Source organism: Vigna unguiculata, chromosome 7 (genome assembly GCF_037176805.1).
Source record: "Vigna unguiculata cultivar grain cowpea cultivar isolate G323 ecotype 2 chromosome 7, ASM3717680v1, whole genome shotgun sequence".
NCBI lineage: Eukaryota > Viridiplantae > Streptophyta > Magnoliopsida > Fabales > Fabaceae > Vigna > Vigna unguiculata.
The window spans coordinates 386,776-411,513 of NC_140798.1; the positions used below are offsets into that span (position 1 = coordinate 386,776).

Sequence of the window (24,738 nt, forward strand, 5' to 3'; positions counted from 1 at the left end):
GTTTCAGCTTTCTGCGAAACAGATTTCACAATCCGTTTCGTTAAAAAAAAAAAAACAAAACGGAGTGTGTATTCCGTTTCACGTATATTTGAAACGGATTTGGAAAACCGTTTCTTATTGCTTTATTGGATTGCGTTATGGGGGTGCAGAGGGTGAGGGTGTATGGTTTTGGGGTGCATAGGAGCGGTGAAAAAGAGAGAGTTAGTAACTCTTAATTTTTACCATGGACAAACATGGAAATAAATTTAATTTTGAGGGTACAGGAAATATTATTGGAGGTGTAAGGATAAGCCCCCTTACTTGTTTCAGCTCATTAATGGTCTTGTCTTGTTTAGACACCAAACAAACATGTGTTCACAACACAATACACAACTAAACAAGTCCCGTTGTATAGTTCAGTATAAAACACCAACAATATTTATTTTTACTGCTAATATCAACAGTATTAAAATTATATTGAACGGTATTAATGTAAATGTTTTAATCATTTATTAAATATAATTATGTTTATTAAAATTAACTATATATATCTCTTCAATGATTACAAAGTTTATGCTTCGATAACAACTGTGTATGCTTTGATTCCTATATTACTTATTCATTATACAGAATATTATGAATTATTTTCAATTTAAATAAGTATTTATAAAATTATCATTTTGAATTAGTAAAAACACATATATTATTGCACATTCGTATTCAGTAATAAAAAACAGTTCGTATGATCAAGAAAATATTATCATTGTAAAATAATGATATTGGTAAAATTGTAAAACTAAATTGTACGTCAAAAGTACATTTATATTGGTGTAAATTAATTGTTGTAGATATTGTTTCTTGTCTAAAGTCTAAATGGTCTAAATATGTCTTAGATAATGAATGAATCATTTTTGTTAGTCTTCGTAATTTTTTTAGTCCCTGTGTAATTGAAAATTAACACTTTCATTGTCTTTATATATATATATATATATATATATATATCACTACTTAACTATTTGTGTTAAAAAGAATAAATGATATTTTCAATACAAATAATCTACCTTACTATATGAGTATTAAAGACAAAGATACTAATTTAAAACTTTGAAAGGGTGAAAATAAATAAATAAAAATAATAGGACAAATATAAAATTCACACATTTTATAAAAAAAAAAATACAAATTTTAATTTAGAATTTTATAAGAATGAAAAGCAAAGAAACCTCTTTTTTTTAAAGACCTAAATCAAACTCACAAATTTTAAAAAGTGCTAAAACTATATTTAAGTCTAACTAAATTAAAAAGTAGAGTATACTACATATTGTAATTTTCAACTTAAATATATATTTGTTAAATCATTAATTTGAATTGGTATTGTTTCTCAAATACATTTTAGTTATATATATATTTTTCTCTTAACTTTAAGTCAATTTTGAAATTAGTTCATTTCGAAACTGTAGACTAATTTAGTCATTTATTTCTTAAAATACATAAATTTAGTCTTTTAAATCAAATTTCAGAATTGTATTTGAGTTGTTAATACTGTTTGACACATTTTTTCTTTAATGTTAAGTTAAATATTTTATGAAACGCGCTTCAAATGTCAAATAAACTTAACAAAAAATCATTTAAATCAATTTTTTAAAATTTATTTGATGTTTTAAACATATTTGTTAGCTAACATTGAAGCGAACATATATTAAACGATATAAACAAAATTAAAATACTATAATGAAATCTTTTTAAACATTAAATAAACTTAATAAAATTTGATTAAAAAAACTAAATTCACATATTTACATAATCAAGGGACTAAATTAGTTCAAGATTTCTAAGAGAAATTAATTCTAATTTTCACTAAAATTAAAGAACCAAAACATATTTAACCATTCTATAAAATAAAGTTAATTTTCATTATACTATGTCTGAATCTGACTCACTTGTTTGAAGTCATGATTGGCAATGAAGAAAAAGAGTATTTTTTATTCCCTAGCTAGGTTTGCACACAATGTGACTAAAACTTTATGAAAACCATTTAGAGAAGGGCAAAACAAAAGAGGCTTTAAATTTGAAGTTACCACATGTTGAAGTAAAGTTAGGAATAGTTTACATGTTAAGTCACTCTCAGCTATATTTGCGAAGGCATATTATATATCTGTTCACCACTTTACTTTAACCAAACAAAACACAAAGTGAAGAGGAATATAATCCAAAACAATGATGACTATCTCACAAAACCTTAAACTATTTCTCGGGATCCAATGAGAGAAAGCTCAGATCAACATGTATAAACAAAAGACATAGATCATCAACAACAACCTTTGTCTTTATCTTCAATGCTACACTTCACTCAAATCTCACCCTTTCTTTTTTGTTCTTTTCTTTTGACTAACTTTGGTCTAAGATACTCACTCACTCCTTTAACTTCTTTCCAAATCAGCAAAAGAACAACACCAAGGTTCATTCACATGATTTTCTCTCACTTTCCCATTCAAAAAATACATAAAAATGTCCCCCAACATTAAAGAAAGCAAGAAAGAAAACCCTCATATCACATAATTGGAACTTCATTTCAATTTTTTTTTTTTTTTACATTTGGATCAAACCCCCCACCCCATCATGTATCAAAAGATATACTACCATGTTCATTAGATCATTATCATCATCAATCATACTTTCCCTTTTTCTCTTTACCCTTTTCTCTTTTCCCAAATCCCAAAATTTCTTCGCACAATCAAACGTTGCATATTCTGTTTCTGTTGTTCCTCTCGGCAGCAATAGATAGAAGCCTCGACACACCCTGAGTCCACACATCGTACTCTCTCTGATTTCTGCACTCAAATTCAACAACACCACGCATCACTGTTTTCAAACCAAAGTAGCGACGGTTCTCTCCGCCTTCAAGCAAGTGCCGACCAGGCCAAGCAGCCATGTCTTTGATCACTCCGAGCACCACATCTGTGCAACATTTTTTCAAAAAAGGGGTTTGGAATTAAACCTAAAGAACAACTCTTTTCATTCTTTTTCCTACTTTAAAGACCACAGCTTTCACAAATCCCTAAACCGGACCAAGACCCACCTCCAATTCAGTTAAATTATTTCGAGAGTGGGACAAAAAAGTAAACCAAAATCAAAGACTCACTCTTCTTCTTTTTCGTGATGGTCCCAGCAACGTGCCTGCTCTTCATCTTCACCATAACCTGAGACCATAAAAAGAGTTATCACACCACTTTCACATTTCTCGGAAAACTAAAACTTGTTCTCATCCCCTTCACATCACATCATTCTAAGCGCCCTCACTTTACAACCTTTTTTTTTTTCACAAACCGGGTTCCTACTCTTTAATCCATCACCAAATAATTGCTTATCTAATACATGATTTCGAACAAAGTAAACAAAAAGTCGCACCTGGTTCATCCTGTTTATGTAAACGGATACAATTTTCCAATGCAGTTCACCTGCAAGAGCAACAACCGATTCCTCAAAACAAATCATTTCCTAATCATCGTACAAGGAAGAAAAACAGGACACTTAAAATAACACGACAGGATCTGCTTTACTAATGTCTTTTTACTCCGCAGACACAAAACAGAGACCATGCCTAATTATAGCAGAGAACAAAACTCATTGTAACAAACGTTCTGAATCAAACAAAATAAAATAACATAATAGAAATGTATTGAAAATATACCGGTGCGTGTGCGTTTGAGAAGTTCACAACCTCTGGCTAGCAATTCTCTGCTACAGATACCCAAGAAATTTTCTTCTGGCACAATTTCACCACTGAAGCTACTATTAGAGCTGCCATTGCTACCATTGCTACCGTTACCGTTACTGTTACCTATACCACCACTACCACCACCACCCAAATTCTTCTCCACAGGAATCACGGCTGCTATGTTCCAAACCTCCTTAAGGACCCTCGCTTTCAACGTGGCAGCACCGCGTAAAGCTGCAAAATCAGGCCACAAACACCATGCTCAACACAAAAGCATCAAAACCCCACAAAACAATCCTATGTAGGGACAGAAACAGATCCATTTTGCAAACAAGAACTAATGTTAACTGAAAATATTGCATGAACATCAGAACAAGATAATATAAAGTTGTCCTATGTCAGGATATATTTCCAAAAAAGCTAGTACAAAACAAGGGATAAAAACAATAATTGAGAGAAAATTCATTCACTTTAAAAGTTTTTTTATTTGGTTCTTCTAAATTTGAGCAAGTGTGAAGTAAGTAAAAATGAAAAATAATTACCACAAAAAAACTTCTACCCTTTAAAGTCATGTATATTACAGTTAAATAAATTCAAAATATTTATCGAATTATAACGTTAATTTTTTTTTCACGTTAAAGCAATTAAAGTGAATGTCATTTGTTTCTAGTGTCATGGGCATACCTGTGGCCGCAGCTGCCGTTAACGTCGTGATGTCGCCGGCGGATCTCACGTTCACGGCGGAGCTGACCACCGAGGCCAGGTGGTCGCGCTCGGCACCCATGGCCTCGGCCGCTTCCACACACTGGGCTGCCACCAGAGTGGCCGCCGATGCCACCGCCATGTCAGTCTTTGCCATCTGCTCGTCCTTTCCGGAACCGGAAGAGGCGGCTCTGGCGGCGGCGGCGGCAGCAACAGCAGCAGCGACGCCAGCAACCGAAACAGCCGCGTGGAGCTGAGCATTGTGCGCCCTGGTCTCCTCCTTCTTCTTCTCCTTCCTGTCCTTCAGCCACCTCCCCACTGTCTTACCACCGCCTGCGGCGGCGGCCGCAGCAGCGCCGCCGGCACCCCAGTATTGACCGTTGAGACCGGTGATGATGCTGGTGGCGTTGTGGTTGTTGTTGGAACGGTTATACTGCAGAGAAAAAATTCCATGTGGTGGGCCATTCTTAGCAACAACATAGACCAGCAACCAACAACTTGTATTGCAACATCAACTTTGTGTGTTTCACAATGGATCTTGTCGTGTCAGTGAAAATATTCTGTGTCTATTTCCAAATCACTAATACCCCTTATCAAAATTTGTAAATATTTTAGAACCAAGTTAACAAAAATTGTTAACATTAGTCTCTGCTGTTCTGAACAAAAGAACAAGGTAACAACCTTGGCGTGGCAGAGGCCAAAACTGTACTTATCTTTATTTATGTTTTGGTCAATGCCTATGGTTAACTTATGCTGAATCCATTTTTCCAATTTTTCCTCATAGGGTGGTCCATCAGCTATTAATGCAACCCAGTGGGAAATTTTTTTTCAGGCATGTTCAGGAATCAGAAGAATGGTTATTGTTGGCGGTGCTCACCAATTTCACAAAGAGGGGGGGACCACTGTGTAACCTTGTAACTGAAATTGCAAGGGGAAAAAAAAACAGCTTTTGGAATTGTAAACCTAACGAAAAAATTGAAACACTCAGAAGCATGAGGATTCCGAAGAAAAAATAGTCCATTTTTTAGTGGGCAGTGGAAAAATGAAAAAAAAAAAAAAAAAAGTACTAACTAGTTTGTTTGTTTTGTTTGGATTGAAGAGAGAAAAGCAGAGGAGTCTCTCTTAAGTTTGTTCTGTTTTGTTGGTAAGAGAGAAAGCTGAAACTACATGGTGGGTTTGGTTGGTTGGTTTGGTCCAAGTGTGCAGTGATATCAGTGTTCGTGCTTTGCACCAAAACAAAAAGTATAAACTCCATTAAAAAAAAAAACATGTTTGTCGGTTGAGAGAGAGAAAGAGAGGGAGAGACATAGTTACCTTGAAATCGTCAATCTCAGAAGGAGAAACCGGGGGGCTGTCTGTCAGGGAGCCATTAAGAGGGCCACTGCTGTGAGAGAGCCTTCCTGAGGTTCTTGGCGATACCTCCTGCTGACCAAACTCAAAACCACCCATTCTGCTTCAGTCTTTTCTCACCATTAACACACAAAAATGGAACACTACTCATACAAACATATTCAAATTAAGGATATATGTTCAAACCACATTTACTTAATTTAATTTTTATACATCCTATGTATTTTAGTTTTCATAAATTTTGACAGTAAAAGCTAGAAGGTTTAAAATTGTATATACATGAACGAAAAAGTTAAAATGTCTAAAATAGATTGTTTAAATGTAATTAAAAACAAAGAAAAAGTTTGTATATCAAAAGAAAAAAAATCAAACTAATTAAAGTGATCTTGAAATGTTTACAGTAGCAACACTGATACAGAAAAAAAAAAACACGGTTTCCTTCACTGAATTCAACCACTGATATGCTCCTACTAAGCAACAAACACATTGAAATCCCTACGAAAAAATTGAAATAATTTGATTTTGTTATTCTCCTTTCTACATAGAAGTAGTTGCAGAGAGAATAAAGTGAGAAGTGAAGAAAGAGAAGACGAAGAAAGAATGGAAGAGTGAGAGAGCATACGGAGTGAGACATGATACGATCCATGATCATCTGCGAGGTCTCCGAGGAAGCAAAGGAGAACGGGTTGCCGGAAACAGTGGCGGATTCTTCAACTTCTCCAGCTATGTCTTCGAGTATCACAGAGGCATTAGAATTGTTGGAACAAAGGTTAAGGTGGTTGTTGCTGTTGTTGTTGGTTTTGTTGGAACAAGGTGGAAGCTGTTGAGACGAAGAGAGGGCCTTGGAGACTTCCATCGCGGAGGCGCTCCAGGACCGCGAGAGGAACTCCATGGGGTCGCGAGGCGCCGTGCTGTGAAACGGGTCGGGTCTCCATGCGGGTCGCTCCTTTTCCATTATCGGGTTCGGGCTTTGAAGAAACGAAGATGAAGAGGTTTTGTTTTGTTCAGAGAATCAGAGAGGTTTTAAAGAAGAAGAGGGGAGCGGAAGTAACAAGTTCTATTAAAAGAGCACGGAGACATGTGACAACCGTTGATCTTTGTCAGGATTCGATCAACGGATATCGTTGCTCGATGCCATCATGCAAAATATACCCTACCACACTTCATAAAAGATATAAAGAAGGGGAATTTTTGACAAAGGGAAAAAGTGAGGGGAAAAACATGTTGAATAGGTAGATCAATTAGAAGCTTTAATTGATTTAGTAATATATTTATATAATCAAATAAAAATCAATAAATTCCATAGAAGTTCTAATTGATTTAGTAATCTATTTATATAATCAAATAAATTTCAATAAAAAAAAAAACTTTGGTGTTTCACTCACAATTGTGGTAAAAAAAATGGATCATTTTTCAAGTGCGGAAAAGGAAAAAAGCACCATAGATGAGTTCTACTTTATACCATAGTTAATAATAAAATCAAACAATTCAGGATAAGATTAAAGGGTCTTTGATTTGAACCTTTTTTTTTTTTGTTAAAAGTGAGAAAGTGTTTCTATTTGATTTTCTCAAATCCCATGTTGATACTTTTTTTATATTAAGAGTAAATTAGTTGTGTGCAAAACTAAGCTGTCAATAAAATTTATTTAAATGTTGTAAACAAGTTGATAAATAAGTTTAGTATATTTCTTAAGTTGAAATTAATTTTGAATTTTTTTTCTAATTTTAATTTTTCTGAAAAAAAAAATGGATGAGATATTTGTCTTTTGCAGGTAGGTCCATGATTCAGAGAAAAAATAGTACCATATTATTCGTTAAAAGAGGCAATGCAATGCAACTCTGCTTCTGCTAACGATACGTGCATATGCCACTCACACACAAACAAAACAATCGTGATTTTCATAATTGCCAAAATCAATTTCACTCAACTTTTGTAACAAAAAAATTTATACATGAACACTGTAAAATAATTGTTTTATTTTATCTTTTTCATTCAATTATAAATCATTGGTTACTTTTCATACGAATGATCTGAAAAAGCACATACTATTATACTATTCCTCATTAAATAAATGTGTGAAATTATTAACCTTCACTTACTATAGTTGTTAACACTATAACTTTTCCTTAAAATAGTAAACAAATATATATTACCACAAAATATTAAGTTGTAAAAATTGCTTAATTGTTAAACCCCAATTAATAATTTGCACTTAGAAAAATAATCTAAAAAGGGATATATAGAGTTTATTGAACATAAGCTATTAAAAAAATGGATAATTTCACCTTTTTTATTAAATTTCTAAAATACTAAATATGTTTATTAATTTTTTTTCTCTAAATTGAAACTCGTTTTTTAATTTAATTAATAATCTATACTATTATATACAAATGATTCTCTATTTGTTGTATATATTTAATTTTCTATTTTACTCTTTAATACTTTTTAAATTAAAATAATTGTTTTATCAATTTTATTTTTTAAGTTATTTTTTATTTAATCATTTTTTAAATTAACTATTATTATAAAATTTAACTACTTTTTTAAACTAAAATAAAAAATATAATAAAAAATTGTCTAAAAGAAATAAATCTTACCTATAACAAAATTTGTAAAAGTTATTAAATTTTTTTATAATTATAATAATAATAAATAATTTTATTATTTTTTATTGACATAAAAAAAAATAATACACGTTTATTTTCACTGACAACAATAACTAAATCAAATAAAAAAGTTTTTTTAATAACAGAATTTATGTGTTAAAACTGTGATGGTCATTCACAGATTTAATAAATGTTTAAATTTTTAAAAAATAATATAACACATTTGTTTTAATAGTTTGAAAACTTGACATGTTTCACCAGCAAAATACATGCAAGTTTAATTCTCTGACAGTGTCTTCACCACTGATCTGAGATCTCAGTTTCGAACATTGCCATCACAGTTTACCAAACCAAAAACATCAATTCAGTGCACGAGAAACATGACACTGTGACATTATTTAACATATGTAGAGAACTACAAAGGACACATGGTTAGGTTTATCGTGAGAGTGGAAGATACAGTATCAATTAAACTTAATTAAATTTGAGTTCAATCATATAAGATATTAACACCATTCTGAGTCTAAAATCGTAAAATAATAAATTTATGAATTTTTATTCTTACATAATATTTTACTTTATTATATCTAACCAATATGTAATTTAAACTCACACTTAAATTTTTAACTAACATCGATCCATGTTTTAGCATTTAGCATTTACTACAACATTAATGGATCCTTCACTGTACTGCTCCATTCTTGGATTGTCACGAGTTGGTAGCAGAGAAAGAGGGGACAAGGATGTTACAGTTGCATGAAGCAGAAGTGTCTGATGAAATAGTTTTAGGTTTTAAGCATGCATGACATGAACATCTATCACTCTAACTGTTCATCCAGCTAGCTTGTCCATTAATGAGATTCCTTCCTTTCTCTGGGTTCCAACCTTGATTCATACATATTAATGTATGTCTTCATCTTCATGCTCACCCTTTCTTTTTCGCTCTTAATTAATTCATTTATATATATATATTTTTTCTTTCAAACATTATGTGAAATTATTTGCTTTATTAAAGCACTATTTTTAAACTATTTGAAATACAAAAGTTATTGAAGTCTCACGTCGTTGATTATAAAGAGAACATCAATGAATACAAATTTTTAATGTTAATTTTGAATATATTTGTTAGCATTTGATATGATATATAATGTTGAATCTATTTCTGGTTACATTGTCCACCTGCCACACGAATGGAAAAGGAAAATGGTGGGAATAGTGTTGATAATCATTCATCTTTGGTTGAATATATATATATATATATATATATATATATATATATATATATATATATATATATATATATATATATATATTTGCATTATCGTCAAAAAGTACGTACGTTTGAGTACACCCAATTGATGAACTTGTTTGCATTAATAACTACAAGAGTCAAACTCATTAGATAATATTAAATGCATGTTTTCACCTTCAAATATAACTATATAGGATAGATTTGAATAGTCATGTCAAACATTTAGTGAAGTTATTTTGAAGTGATGGTTAAAGATGCCGTTTTGAAAAAGTTTTAAATATTTTAATTTTATAGCATAGTTGAGAGGTTTTATACAAGGATTTGAATTCAACCGAGTCTACACAAAAATTAATCAAAGGCACAGTATTTAAAAAAATGTTAAAATTAATAAAAATAATATTTTAGTTATTTTAATTTATTAAATTTTAAAAATAATCAATTGAGTTATTATTGAAAGATTTCGTAACATAATAAATGATTATCAACTTGATCGATTAAAATTGAGAATAAATTTATATATTTTTAATGTTCTAATAAATTAATTGATTAAAATCTCACATAATCAATTAATTTTACTTGTTTAATCAAATATAAAAATAATAATCAAGGATCAAATATGTTTTTATATTTTAAATTTCATTAAAAGTTGATATCTAAATTTTTAGTAATCAATAATTTTTTATTTTACAAATTGATTTTTAAATTAATTATTATAATATCTAGTAATTTTTATCATTAAAATTAATTATTAATGAGACATTTTGTTTGTTGTAGTAATTCTTTTGTTATTTATATTTACACTATGCAGACATTATTAGAGTTTAATATTAAAAATACATTTTTGATGAAAAATGTGTATATAAACAATAGTCTCAATTAGTAAATCTTGTTAGAGCTTTGGTTGTTATATCATTAGAATGATTATTATTTAGTCTTATATTAGTTTAGTTATATTAATGTGATAGATTATGATATTTTAATTTATTTTTTTTAATCTATTATTTTAATCATTATTAAATTATTTATTTTAATTTTTTTAGTAATATAATATAATGATCTAATGATAACTAAAATAATAGATTAAGAAAAATGAGTTAAAATATTATTATGTGATACTTATTGGTGAGTTTTACTGTAAGAAAGGTATGAATATTTTTTGTCATTTGTTAGCTAAAACTAGAGTGCAGGAATCCTTGTTGCATGGACAAAGACAGCATGAATAGACATGAGACAGGTAGCCATAATGCAGAAAACGAGATTGTGACGAAACCAGAGAGACACAATACACAGTACAAGAAACAGCACTAGTGATCGAAAAATAATAAGTCATTGTTACTATCAAATATGCTGGAAACAATCCTTTGTGTCTTCATCATCATATATATCTGCAAGCTGGTTTAGGTTAAACACGTATATATGTAGGAGAGATAGATACAATTTAACAACCAATGGCCAGCACATCATAATATCATATATATTCAAATAATTAATCTTCATATTCTATTACCCTATCTTATAATAATTTCTTAATCATTACTTCTATCTATGCACATCACATGCACGTACGAAGAGGGTTAGAACAATAATCAAAGAAATAATAGAGAAGGAAGAAAGGTGGTAAATCATTATTATTCGATAACATGAGAGAATATTATATATTAATCATTTAATTTTTCAGGTGGGTTTAATTTTGTCAGAAAAACTCTTTCACATGTCATTGTTTGTTAATTTTATTGATTCTGTAGAAAGTGAAGGGAGTGAGATTTGAGGTAACTTAATTTGGAGGTGAGAAATTGATTGTCGATCTTTAACTTCAAATTAAAAAAGAAGTTAAAGTTGAAATTAAGAAAGCAATGAGAAGGGTGAAAACGAACGGTGCATAATTTTGGTCATGTATTCATGTAAAATGTATCTGTGTGCGATGCTTTAGGATACTTTATCGATATTTATACATGAAGTATTTACTTTATAAAATTGAATAATGACTAATTTTAATGACAAAAATAATTATTCATTATAATAATCAATTTATAAACTAAACATTAGTGATAACTAAAATAGCTCAAAAAATTATAATTGGTTTCTATATATTAATAACTAAAATAGTTTCAATCATAAATTGGTTTATAAATTAGTCATTAACATTAGTTATCAAAAGTTTTGACTATCATAATAACTGGTCTCTAAATTGGTATCTATTTAGGAAATTAGTCTCTAATATATTTTTTGTTACTAAAATTGACCATTACTTAAGAGTTGTCTTGCATTGATGCTTTTATGATGACAATAGTTTATATTTTTTATGTTAAAGACTTTAGTATATATGCTTTGATTTGGATTCAGATTTATTGTGTTTTTAAATAAATTGTACATTTTTCAATATTTATATCATGTATCTATCACTTTTCGTATCATATTATTTTCAAAATAAACGTATTGGCACACCGGATACTTGTCTTATCCAATACACATATTGCATCCGTACATTATAAATAAAAACTTAAAAAAAATAAATTATTTCAAATTTTAGAAAAAATAAAAATAAAATTAATTGAAAGTTTTAAAATAAAATTCACATGCACTACAAAACAAAAGCATTGTAAGGATACTTCAGTCACTAAAAAATCTTAAATCGGTCGCAAACTTTTTAACTACCGAAAACATGTAGTTACAAAAATCTAATAACAAACCAATTAGCAATCGAAATTAATAAAAATTGAAACGTATTTAATTATTTATTTACGTACGAAAGACTTGTATTCATAAAATGATTTAATTAAATGTGAAGTGTAAAAGTTGAATAAAAACTAAAAATAAAAGGAAAGGAACGTACAAAAAGAACTTTATTTCAAGAAAAACTAACAATAAAAGGAAATGAACACACAAAATGATCCTTTTTTATTCAATTACACTGTTTTAAATTGTTGTTTAGAACAATTGGCAAAACAGATGAGTTAAATATATACATGTATTGTTTGAATGTGATACAGATAAAGCATTATGCCGCAAATTAATATTTTGAACAATTTAACACAATTTCAATTAGTAATTTTATGAATGTTACAATTTATACTTACATTTGATTTTTGTCATATTAATTCTATTCCTCAATATTTAATCTATAACCAAGCAATTTAATCAAAATTATCTCAAATAGAATATTCATTTTTTGTATATAATTGCAATAAATTCTACAAGGACGTAACATCACACTTTTAGAAACTGAGTAAATAAAGTATTAATTAAAAATTTTGCATGCAGATTACCACAATTAAATAGTGATTAAAAAAGTTGATAAATATGTTCGTACCTTTTTTTTTATCTATGTTACTGCCCAATTTTTTCTTCTCCGTAAAATTAATTATTTTTTAATTTAAAAATAAAAAAATAATTAGTCATTATATTAATGAATTCAGACATTATTTTATAAAGTAAAGATATTAATATTTAAAATTTATGTATTATTAATCGAAAATTATAATTATTAATAAAAATAGTATTTAATTGATAAATGAATTTAAACTTGTAATTTTTTATTAATTATAAATATTATTTTAGATATCAATTATTTTTTTTTATAAAAAAGTATCTAATTATTAGTCAATATTTTTTTTCCTCTAAATTAGTTCTCAGTTAAATTTTTTTTGTAATATATATATATATATCAAAGTTAAAGGTTAAAATACCCAAAATTACTATAATATTTGGGGGTAAAATTCAACTATTATACAAAAAAAAATGCAAATAAAGGATATAAGTAATATGCGTTGATGAGATTTATTTAAAAACTAGAAAGATGAGTTACCAAAAAATATCACCTCAGTAATAAAGTTAAAAAAAAGTTAAATATGTTATTAGTTTTTAAATTAAATGAAAATTTAGGATTTGTTTATATTTTAGAACTATGATATATTTTTGTCTCAAATTTTAAAAATAAATTGATGTATAAACAAATATCAATTTAAAATATCATTTAATATATAAACAAAATTTAACATTAATAAATTAAAAAAAAGTATTTGCATTATTTTTAAAATTTTAAAAACTAAAATATATTAAAGTTTAGTATCCAATTTTACATATAAATTACGAATTAAAAACATATTATATTTAACACATGAAAATAATAAAAATAAAAATAAAAATCTTTTGTTGTGCATCTTTCATAACTGTCCTAAGATGGAAATATGCAGATAAAATATTCATATACAAGGACCAGATGAAACGTCACATGCTGCGCATGCAACCTTTTGGGACCATTTAACGCAACAAACTATTTTTCATTTTCACTTTTTACTGTAAAACTATTATTTCATTATTCTCTCCTTCATGCTTTTACACAGAAAGTATCTACAGTTAAGAATAAAAACAAAAATATAACATAATTTGAATATAATTTCTTCTTCAATTATAAACTATATTTTTAAATCAAGATGAATAATTTGAATACATGTCATTTAATCTTCTCAGTCACTTTCTGAACAAAAAAATTTATCACAAAAATTATAACCTTCAGTGAATTTGTGCTAAACACAAATTAATCCTTCTAACACACAACTTAATTACATGTACTAAATAATGCATTAGGCTTTTAATTTCCATTTGAAAAATTAGAGAAGGATGAGAAAGATGATTGAATATTTGAGTGTGACTCTGAAATTAACATGAAAAAATAAATATGGAAGGGTATGGTGGGTCCAAAGTGTTCTTTCAGTGTCTGACCCAACAATTACAACAGAGTCTGTGACAGATACGTTTTTCCGTAGCAAAATCTTCACCCTTCATTCAATATCTGAAATCACTGACGCTTCTTCATTTTTTTTGCCCTAACTTTCATTCCCCTTTCACTTTCTCCCCCAAAAGCTTCACACCCCTACACCTTTTTCTCCTTTTCTCAAACCCTTTTTTGTTTCTTCTACCAAAATTCAATTCATCAAAATTACTTATTTTAGAATTAAGAATTCAAATTTTCAGTATATTTGGTTCGGTATTAGATAATTGATTCGAACTTAATCAATTTTTTTACACGAAACAACAATTAGTTGTTTTTTATTCAATATAATTTTTTTTATTTTTTAATTAATTTTGAAAATCATATACAATTTGCGTTAGAAAATAAATTATAATCAATTCTAAATATTTTGACGCAGAACTAATAATCGAGAGTTAGCAAAATAGTCTTTGACATTTGTTTTTTTTGGGATGAATTGGATAAAATTTACTTAAATAACAAAGTTGTTAGAAGATGTATGTTGGTGTGAATTTTGTTTTGATTTTATTTGGGTTTTGGAATGTTAGTAATGTGGAAGAGACAATGAAAGTAAAGAAAGGGCAAAGAATATTTGTGTGGTCAAATATGTGGGGCTGTAAATGGTTAATAGGTTGGTGACAATGGTGAATAATTGGATAATGTTTGTACTTTTGTTTCTTTTAATGCCAACATTTTTGGCACTTGCACCCACATGACAAAAACATTGCTGGATCTTCCTGCTCAACTTTTCATTGAATTTTGAGCATAATTACGATAACAAAATTTATGTTTTGCTGTAACTTTCTCCTTTGTGTTACAGAGTAATTCACCTTTATGCTTATACTGAATCTCATGGAAAAATCACAGTTTTATTGCAATGGCTATTTAGTTTTTGAAAGAGTCGAATCCTTTTTTCGGCTACTAAAAAATTTTAGGGCAAAACAGAGCTTTGAAACATTACAAACTGAAAACTATGCCATAAACAACCTTTTTGTTTATTCCTGTGATGTATTTTGAATCAATGGTTTTGTAGACGAACTTCATGGCAATTTTCTAATATAATAGTTTTTATGACGTCATATATGATTTTTTTTTATTTTGGGGTCGTTTTTAACTTCAATTTGTAAAAATGATTCATTGATTTTTTTTTTTTTTGCAAAATAGGGTCAAGTCGTCCTGGTGGAGAACGACATTAAAGGTGAAGTCGTCCTCCACTCAGGCGGTTTCTATTTTTTACTTTTTTTTTTAAAAAAAGTGAAGTCGTGTTGTGGAAAGCTAGTTTCTATTGATGTGAAAAATAAAATTGTCTTTGTACATAACGACTTTACTTTTCAGTTTTTTTTTGTTTGACGTTGAAGTTTTCTATTTTTTCTTACAAATTTTGTTCTCCGTAGATTATTAGTGCAGTGAGTGCTATTGTATTCTCGAATCCAATATCTGGTGCAAATGTGATTGTTTTTTAAATGTTGTTTGTCCATGTGCATGTTATATTATATGATGTTGAATATGAAAGCAGAAAAATACCAACACGCAAAAAAAAAAACTGAAAAGTGAAGTTGTTATGTACGAGGACGACTTCACTTTTCACATCAATAGAAATCGATCTCTCATAGCACGACTTTACTTTTTCTTAAAATAAAAAAAAAATCGGTTGGGAGGAAGGCAACTTTACCTTTAATGTCATCCTCCATCCTGACGACATATATTTTGTAAAAAAAAAATTAATGAGTCCATTTTTACAAATTTGAGTTAAAATCGACCCTAAAATACAAAAAAACCTCATATATGTTTATAGTTTCTCGATTTTAAACTGAGTTTAATCATGGTCAACTCATTTAAAATTGGTGTTTTTGAATCCTAGGAATTTGAAAGAGAGTTTATTTTAGTTTATATGTTCAACATTTTATACAACATTGTTAGATAAACATTTGAAGGAAAAATAAATGTGTTGTGAAAATGAATAATTTAAAAAAAAACATTGTATAATTAAGGTTCAACCTAATCTTCACTTAAAGTTTATAATTTAATATCAAGAGAATTTATTAAGGTGTTGTTTAAAGTTTATAAAGTGAAGTGATTAAAAGCATTGAAATATGATATGGTTATTATGAGATTATATAGTGGTGGGGTGCATTGCATAAATAGGATGGTCCAATGTCATAAAGGCATAGTTTTCAGCATTAACACAAAGATAATAAAGCTTAAGAAAATAGTGGTTGAACTCTATTAGACTATTAGTACCTTTTCATAATCCCTATGCTAATTCTTATTAAAACCAAAATTCTGGAATTAAACCCTTGATGGGACCTTCAACTGCATATTAATTAATGCTTCTTATCTATCATACAATTTCATAAACTTGATGGATCCAATTATATAAATTTGATGGGACTTCGATCACTTGGACCAATTCACATATTTAATTTGTAATTGTCATATCTGATTTTATTTTATTTTCCTTTAAAGTGTTACTTAAATTTCTTCAGAAAAAATATAATTTTAATAACTTTTTTTTATTGTTGATAAAGTACGTATAATATTTTCATATCATCATAAATGTATTATATATAACAAATATATTTGTTTAAGTTTGTATTTTAATCTTAAGAATTTAATGCAAATTTAAATAGGATGTAGACTTATGAAAAGTTAGAAGTGATATAATTACATTATAAAAGAAAATACAAAAGAAAATAAAATGTATAATAAATATAAAAAATACGTTATAAGATAAATTTCTTACTTTATTTTATTCATATTATATATATATATATAATATTAAACATAAATAATAAAATAATAATAATTTTTTAAAATAAAATTAGAAAATAAATGCAACACTGAAAAATAATCGATCCAGAAAATTTGATGAGACTTATAATTAGTTGGTGAAACGTATATTTCTAATTTGCAATCTTTTTTGTGTTCACAAGTTTTAATGTAATATGATGAAGAAGATATTTATACAACGATAAGGTTGTTGCTGAAATTGTGATTACGTCCATATTTTAAACCTTAAAATAAGTTTTTTTTTTATTATTATTATTATAAGTCATTTCTCCTGCTTCGAATGTCTGTGGAGGGTATTCGACATGAATATGAAAAGGGGGATATTTTTTGTTTATTTATTATTTTAAAACGTTTTAAATTTTCTAAAATTGGTTTTGCTACTTTAAACTTTACATTAAAAACTGATGCTTTTAAACTTGTCATAAAAGTAATAGGTTGATATTTTTATAATAAACATCAAATGTATTATTTACATACTATGTTGATTTAATACAAAATGATAATACTCAATTATTTATTATTTGCTAGATTAGTTTCAATTTCATTTCATACATTTAAAGCCGTTTGCTTTTTCTTTTATTTTTTTTTTGTTTGACAATAAAAATGTCCAAACTCTAAATTCTTTATATTATTACAATTATTTCAAGTTAAAAATAATTTTAAAATCTAATAAATTGAGGATAATAGAGTGTTCTTCTATTTTATATCTATCCCTAATGAGATCGTAAAATTAAGAGCAACTTATTAGAAAGAAGTAAACTTTTATTTGTGTGTGTATCAAAATTGTGTGAGATTTATAAAGTGTTTAATTTTTTATTTTTTGTTAATAATAAGTTGTTATTGGTGGGTAGTGCTGCAATTTAATCCTATGTGGTAATGATTAAAAAGTTGAAGGATGTATATATTATGAGATGGGTCAGAGCTCCATCAACTCATCAAAATCAAAAGCAGATTCAGAATTTGGACTTGTTTCTTTCTCAATTTACAATTATACAACCATTGTACGTGCCAAATTATGCAAAGTTATAATTCTATTTGACTCATGATTGTAGAATATCATTTTTTTAATGCGTGCTAGAAAAATGTGTTGTTAGCAATGGAAGATAATTTGAACAAAAAGTTAGAAAATTGAATGTTTCTTAGATTTAAGATTCTCCGCTAAAGATCGTAACACATTTATGAATTTATATAAAGTATAAGAACTAAAAAAATATAAATTATTTTTTCTTAAGTTTAGTCCTTTCGGTAACTAATCGAAAGAAATTTGTACAACCCGCAACAGTCGGTCACCAAGAATCGAACTTGTAACTTGGTTCTGATACCAATTGTTATGATTGAACATTTATCACTAGACTAAAAGTTTTAGCCATTAGTAAGAGCGCAACTCTTTTTATGTAGGAGTGTAACAACCAAAGCATCACGATAATTTGATTGTGACTCGACTCACTTGATCTTTATCACGAGACAATTGATGTCACTTACAACAAAAATATCAGTGAACTTCTTTCCTTACGAGATCTATCAATAGTATCAATTTAGACAAGTACATACGATCTCCGAGTCAAAAGTATTTTTGACAAGAATTTTAGAAATAGTGAAATGAAGAATCGAAAAATATAATGTGAGAAAGCAAAGGGACAAGATGAATTGGAGAATGATTATGGCATATCTCATAGGAAGCAAAATGACTCATTTCATAGATGAGATGGTGAAAGAAGCACCCAATTGAGTAAATATGAAAGTTTTGTATCCATTTTCAAATTTCAAATTTGGTTTGAGTGGAATATTTGATTACGAGCACTAACACAGCAAATGTGTTTGCACTAAGGGGACTTAATTTGACTTCAACATCACATATCAATCACAATACGATTCACACACATAAAGTTGGTTTTCAGCAATTTCCTAATCAAATTAACTTCATGCCAAAGTTGAAGATACAAGTGCTTCTTTCTTTATCAGGAAAAAATGGAACAAAGAAAAAATCTTCTTGGTTATGGTTTCAGTGTCTTTATTATACAATAGGGTTCTGCTGTATTTGAATATCTCTATCATCTATATGTAGCTAAAGGTGAAAGAAAAAGATATATAAGAAAAGTACTATAGTTAGTTTTGGTAGTTTTAGTCATTTACCAATCTATCAACAAAATTTATTTTCAATTTAAAATATTAAAATAACATTTATTATTTTTGCTTAATTTTGAGATTATAATTTATACATTTCTAATTTTTTTGTTAGAAAGACTATCAATAGATTATTACATGTATTAGTAAGGATTTAACTAAAGTTCTTTCACTTTTTTATTTTCCGGAAAAGCCAAATGGGAGTGTAGCTCTTGATTCATTGGAACTAGAAAACATTGTAAAACTGGGGGAGTGAAAAAAAGTTAATTTATTTTATGATCATCATAATGATGTTTAATTAAAAATAGCAAGGGTACATAGTCCTATATATTTGCTTTGAAAATTTAATAATATTGTAATCGATTATAAGTGTTTAAAAATAGTGTTATCGTCACCACCTTGAAGTGTTGTTCATGATTTTGAAATAGGTGCTAATCATTTTTAGAATATTCAACAAAACAATGTTAAAGAGAATGAACAATAATCATAATTAACCCTAAATCTTTGGGATATGTTACTCACGGCGCATGCTTTTGCTAACAAAAGATTCCATAGAAGCTAACACCAAACTCAAACTCAATATAATAAATTAATAATCAAACCACACACTTACCTAAATTAGGAATAGTTTTAATCTCTAATTATGATCATAAATAATTGGCATCATTGTTTTCGTCCATAGTGGGATGGACCTATACCATAGCCACATAAATAAATATTTTTTTTTTGAGAAATGAATATTTAATGGGAAGACTTTATAGTATGCTATGTACGTAAATCTAAAACTAAAATAAATTTTAAAATATAAATTTGGGAATGTGCTATTTTTTTTTTTTTGTGTTTAGATTTTATTCAATTAATAGTAGTTATGTGATAAATGCGATTAAATATTTTAACAAGTGTAGATTAGCTTTTACTATCTTTTCTTATTTATTGAAAAGACAAAGTGCATGGGATTCGAGAAAAAAATTGGAACATAACATAGCACGAAAGATAGTAGGCACACGTAGTTTCAAGTTCCGATGTTCTTTCTTGAATGTTACTGTTTCCAAAAGGAATAAACATAATAGTTTAACAAGTTTAGAAATTGATTAATAGATAATATAAATTAATTAATCGTAATATATATATATATATATATATATATATATATATATATATATATAATGTTACATTTTTAGTAAAAATATGCTTTAAGCTTGTAGCTAAACAAACCCAACACTCTTGACTAGAATTTGAACTTCTACTTGTAGAATGTTAATACTAAATTCAAATTTAATTATTGATGAATCATTTAATTTATGTATCAAATAAAATCACACAATAAAAAGGACCATTTTAAAACTTTGCCGCGAACTTTGAAGATGTTAGATTCAACAATAAAGCAATGATAAAAAGGGTCAAAAGAGAGGAGTTCTCTTATTCTTTCACGCAAAAAGAAAGTTAGAATGGGTTCAAATTTTGAAAATAACACCCATTGCTATTAAGATCAAAATTGACACAAAAAGAATGGGGAAAGGGTATTTAGATTGTGAAATTCAAGAATGAAAAAGAAAATCAATAATGAACTATAATATGCTAAAGTTTATTTAGACCAATTAATTGCTTTTTCTATCTAAAACTAATCACCGTCGTTAACACATCTATTTCTATTTAAGAAAATAATACTCTTTTAATAAATATTTTTGTATTTCATGTTTTATATTTTTAAAATTAGAAGTCTCATTTTACCTAGTAGACTTGCCTTTAAAACTTTATGAAACAAAGAAGAAGAGAAAGGTATTTGACCATAAATTTTGTTGTTTTTTTTTTTTATGCAAACATATAAGAACTGTGTTTTAAGTAGGAGTGGTAATGTGGGTCGATCTGGCCCGTTTAGGCTTGGTCCGCATAAGGCCCACACACTTTATGCGGGCTGCAAACACTGGTCCGTCCCGCATATTTCTTGGCCTGCGGGCCCGTGGGCTAGTCCATTGTTTTTTAAAAAATTTTATGATAAAACTTTGAATGTTCAAAATTTGAGAAACTTTAAGAAGTTCACAAAATTAAGTAAAGACTTTGGAGAATTATATGATAAATTGATAATTCAACATTTTCATTATATTCATATTATGACATACACAATGTATTTTTTAAATTTTAGCACATTTAAAATACATAATACTTGTCTTATTCCAGTTATACAAGAATTTGAAACATTAATGCAATAGTCCATAAGAAAATAATTAATACATATAAGTGTAAGTTTTTTTTTTTTAATTTTATGCGGACTGCAGACCAGCCCGTACAGACTGTAAACTTATATAAACCAGACTACTGCGGACCTGCAAACTCACTACTCTGACTCACTTCACATTTTTTTTGTAGACCGGCATGACAGGCCTAATTGCCGACCCTAGTTTTAAGAGAAGTGGAGGAAGGGAAATAATATAGGTGTGGTTGTAGTTGAAGAGTGTTGAATATATGAAAGATGGTTTTGGAGGATGTGATATAATAATGATGGTGGGACTTAAGCCGCGAAATAAGGAAGCGCCAATGGTGAATGGTGTACTTGCATTTAGCAGATAATCACTGTTATAAAAGTTTTATTGTCACTAAATTATAAATTGCATTATAAAAATTGATTTTATTTTTAGAAACTAATCTCAATATAAAATCATATGTTATTACATTTATCATTATTATATTTATACATGATTTTATAAATATAATTAAAACAAGGAGTGTGATTCTTATTTTATTAAGAGTGAAAAAGTTCTTTTAAGACGAATTGACATTTTCAGTCTACCATCATGACCGTAGGACCATTTTATTTAATTTTTCAAAACTGATTTATTAAAATCAAATAATATTTTATAGAAATATAATTTTAATACGCAAATTTAAATCGTGAAGTTAAATTTTTATTATTATTAAGAAATTCTTATATTACATAAGATTTTCTTTTTATAAATTTGTTAAGGAAAATTGCAAGTTATGTTTTTCTAGAAGTTTTAATTAACAGATAATTTCTTCTTGATAATAATTTTCTACAAAATTATAAAATTTGTAAGTATTTTCTACAAAATTATAAAATTTATAAGTATTTTTTATAAAATTTGTTACGAAAAATGTTTTACATAAAATATTTTACAAGAAAATTGGTAACAATTTCTTACAATTTTTTTTCACAACAAAAATTATAATTATTTAGTAAAAAAAATTTAAAAACAAAATTAACGGAAAATATTAATTTTTTACTAATTATTACTAATTGTACTAATTACAGTAATTTAAAATTTAAAATAATAATATGTTGTTAGAAATATCCAGTTAAATATTAAAAGGAATTAATAAATGTACTTTTAAGTAATATATAATAATAATAATAATAATAATAATAATAATAATAAATAAGCAAAATATATTTAAAAAAACAATGGCAGCTGGCGCAAGACTTTGGTCTCATCCTAATTATAGTAGGTCCGCTCACACCCAACACATTGTCACTCTTATTTTCATTAATAATAGACGAAAACAAACATCCAATTTAAAATTAGAACGTGATATAATTATTTTTGGCTCAGAACCACGTATATTTTTTTTTCTATAACTAAATCATTCAATTTTTTGTTCATAATTTAGTTTATTTTTTTATTTTTCGTAAGTTTTATTCTAACTTCAGTGAATATGTTATTTTTTCAATAAAATACGAGAGATAAGAGTCATTTTATTAAAATTTAAGAACGATGAGTATGTTCTTTTAACACAAATGAATTTTTGAATATGTATTTTAAAATTATAAATGAATGGCTGTCATTTTGTTAAAACTATAAGATATACGTGTTTTTCTTTTAAAAAATAACAAATTAACTAAATGTTTTAGTATAAAAGTACATCAGATGGAATGAAAGTAAATGATATTTTTTCATATTTGAGTACAGGCACAAGTGTGTTTTATTTTTCTTATAAAGAGAAGAAGAAATGTATCGAGTATTTAAATATAATTTTAATATCTAATTATATTTTATTTATTTATGCTTTTGTCTGCTTGAATTTTAAAAGTAAAGTAATATTTGTGAATATTTATAGCTTAATTTAAGATCGATTTAATTTTACTCTTTTATACGTTATTCTTATAATAATAATAATAATAAAACACTTTTTATGATTAAAATGACATCAATTATTTTATTATAATAATAAATGTCAAGCTTCAATATTCTACATAATCATAAAAAATTAAATTATAATACGATTTTGACCTTAAAATACATACTATCGCTTTTAACATTTACAGACAATGTATGATTTTGCAAAAAATATTAATTATTTTCGAAGAATATTTAATAATAATTATATTTTCTATCACTTAGTATTAAATATAAGTTGCTATTCAATAAATTATTCTCCTCCTTGGTTATACATTAGACTTTTTTTTTTTTTTTACTTTTATCTTTTAAAAACTTATTTATTTAAATAATTTTGCTTGAATTTTTACAAAGTTATTTTATTTTAATGTATAAATTGTATAATAACTAATTTCAAAAATATCTCCTCAAACTAATAAATAAAATTATTGTTAGACTCAAATCATCAAACAACAACAACCAAATACATACATGAACACAATACGAATAAAATAAAAACGGAGAGAAGAATATCTTTGTATCCATCTAAACGTTGGATTCTGATTGTTTAAACAAAACTAAACCAACTTAATTTAGGACATAAATGTGTTAGTAATTTTGGTCATATATATATATATATATATGATAAATAATTAAATATGTTAAAGTTATTATATTTTATTAGTTAATTTATTAAAATATCTATTAATTTTATTTATGACTAAAAGTATAAATATTTATCAAGAAAATATTAATGGTATACATATTTATGATATTATAATTTGACGTGAGGAACAAATTAGAAATAATATTATCTTTAGAAAATAATATTCGACAAATATTATATAAGGGGTTATGATCGTCATCGGATAACACGTTAAAAATTATTTGATTCCTTTCTCTTTCTTTTCATCATAAGAAAAAATCAAAAATCAAAAAGTCAGGTGCTCTACAGTAAAATATCAAATACTAAACGTGCTTTTAGTCCTTTGAGATATTGAAAACTATTTATTTTATTTGAAGGTTTATTTTATTTATGTTTTCAAAGGCCAAAGAGAATGTGGATTGAAGGTTTATTGTACTTGATTAGTTGATACTAGTTTGAATTGGATAATATTTTTTTATTTTTTTATTATTATATTTGTAAAGATTTAATGTTTCCGTGGTGCAAGTAATCATTTTTCATATTTAACTTAAGCATGTTTTTATTTGAAATAAATAATAAATTTAATTGTATGAATCATTGGGATATACTATTATCTTACAAAAACTTAGAGTAAAAAAATATATTTTTAAAGTATTATTGTCGAAATTATCTAATTATCTTTATATTTAAATAAAATTAAAATGTTATTTT

At 27.2% G+C, this 24,738-nt stretch overlaps 1 protein-coding gene across 3 annotated transcripts; it reads right to left on the reverse strand.

The window, feature by feature from the left end:
• Nucleotides 1-2,184: 2,184 nt before the first annotated feature.
• On the reverse strand, nt 2,185-6,767 carry LOC114192139 (VAN3-binding protein-like). 3 transcript variants are annotated; one of them, XM_028081755.2, is made up of 7 exons: nt 6,372-6,767; nt 5,714-5,821; nt 4,382-4,832; nt 3,671-3,931; nt 3,388-3,437; nt 3,122-3,179; nt 2,185-2,937 (listed from the first exon to the last, which is right to left on the reverse strand). In XM_028081755.2, exons 1-7 carry the CDS (start codon nt 6,702-6,704, stop codon nt 2,714-2,716), a joined length of 1,485 nt encoding a protein of 494 aa, XP_027937556.1. In that variant the 5' UTR covers nt 6,705-6,767; the 3' UTR covers nt 2,185-2,713. The 3 variants fall into 3 exon arrangements, with proteins under 3 accessions (XP_027937556.1, XP_027937555.1, XP_027937554.1); XM_028081754.2 differs by having other exon boundaries at nt 5,714-5,824; XM_028081753.2 differs by having other exon boundaries at nt 5,714-5,833.
• Nucleotides 6,768-24,738: the final 17,971 nt, after the last annotated feature.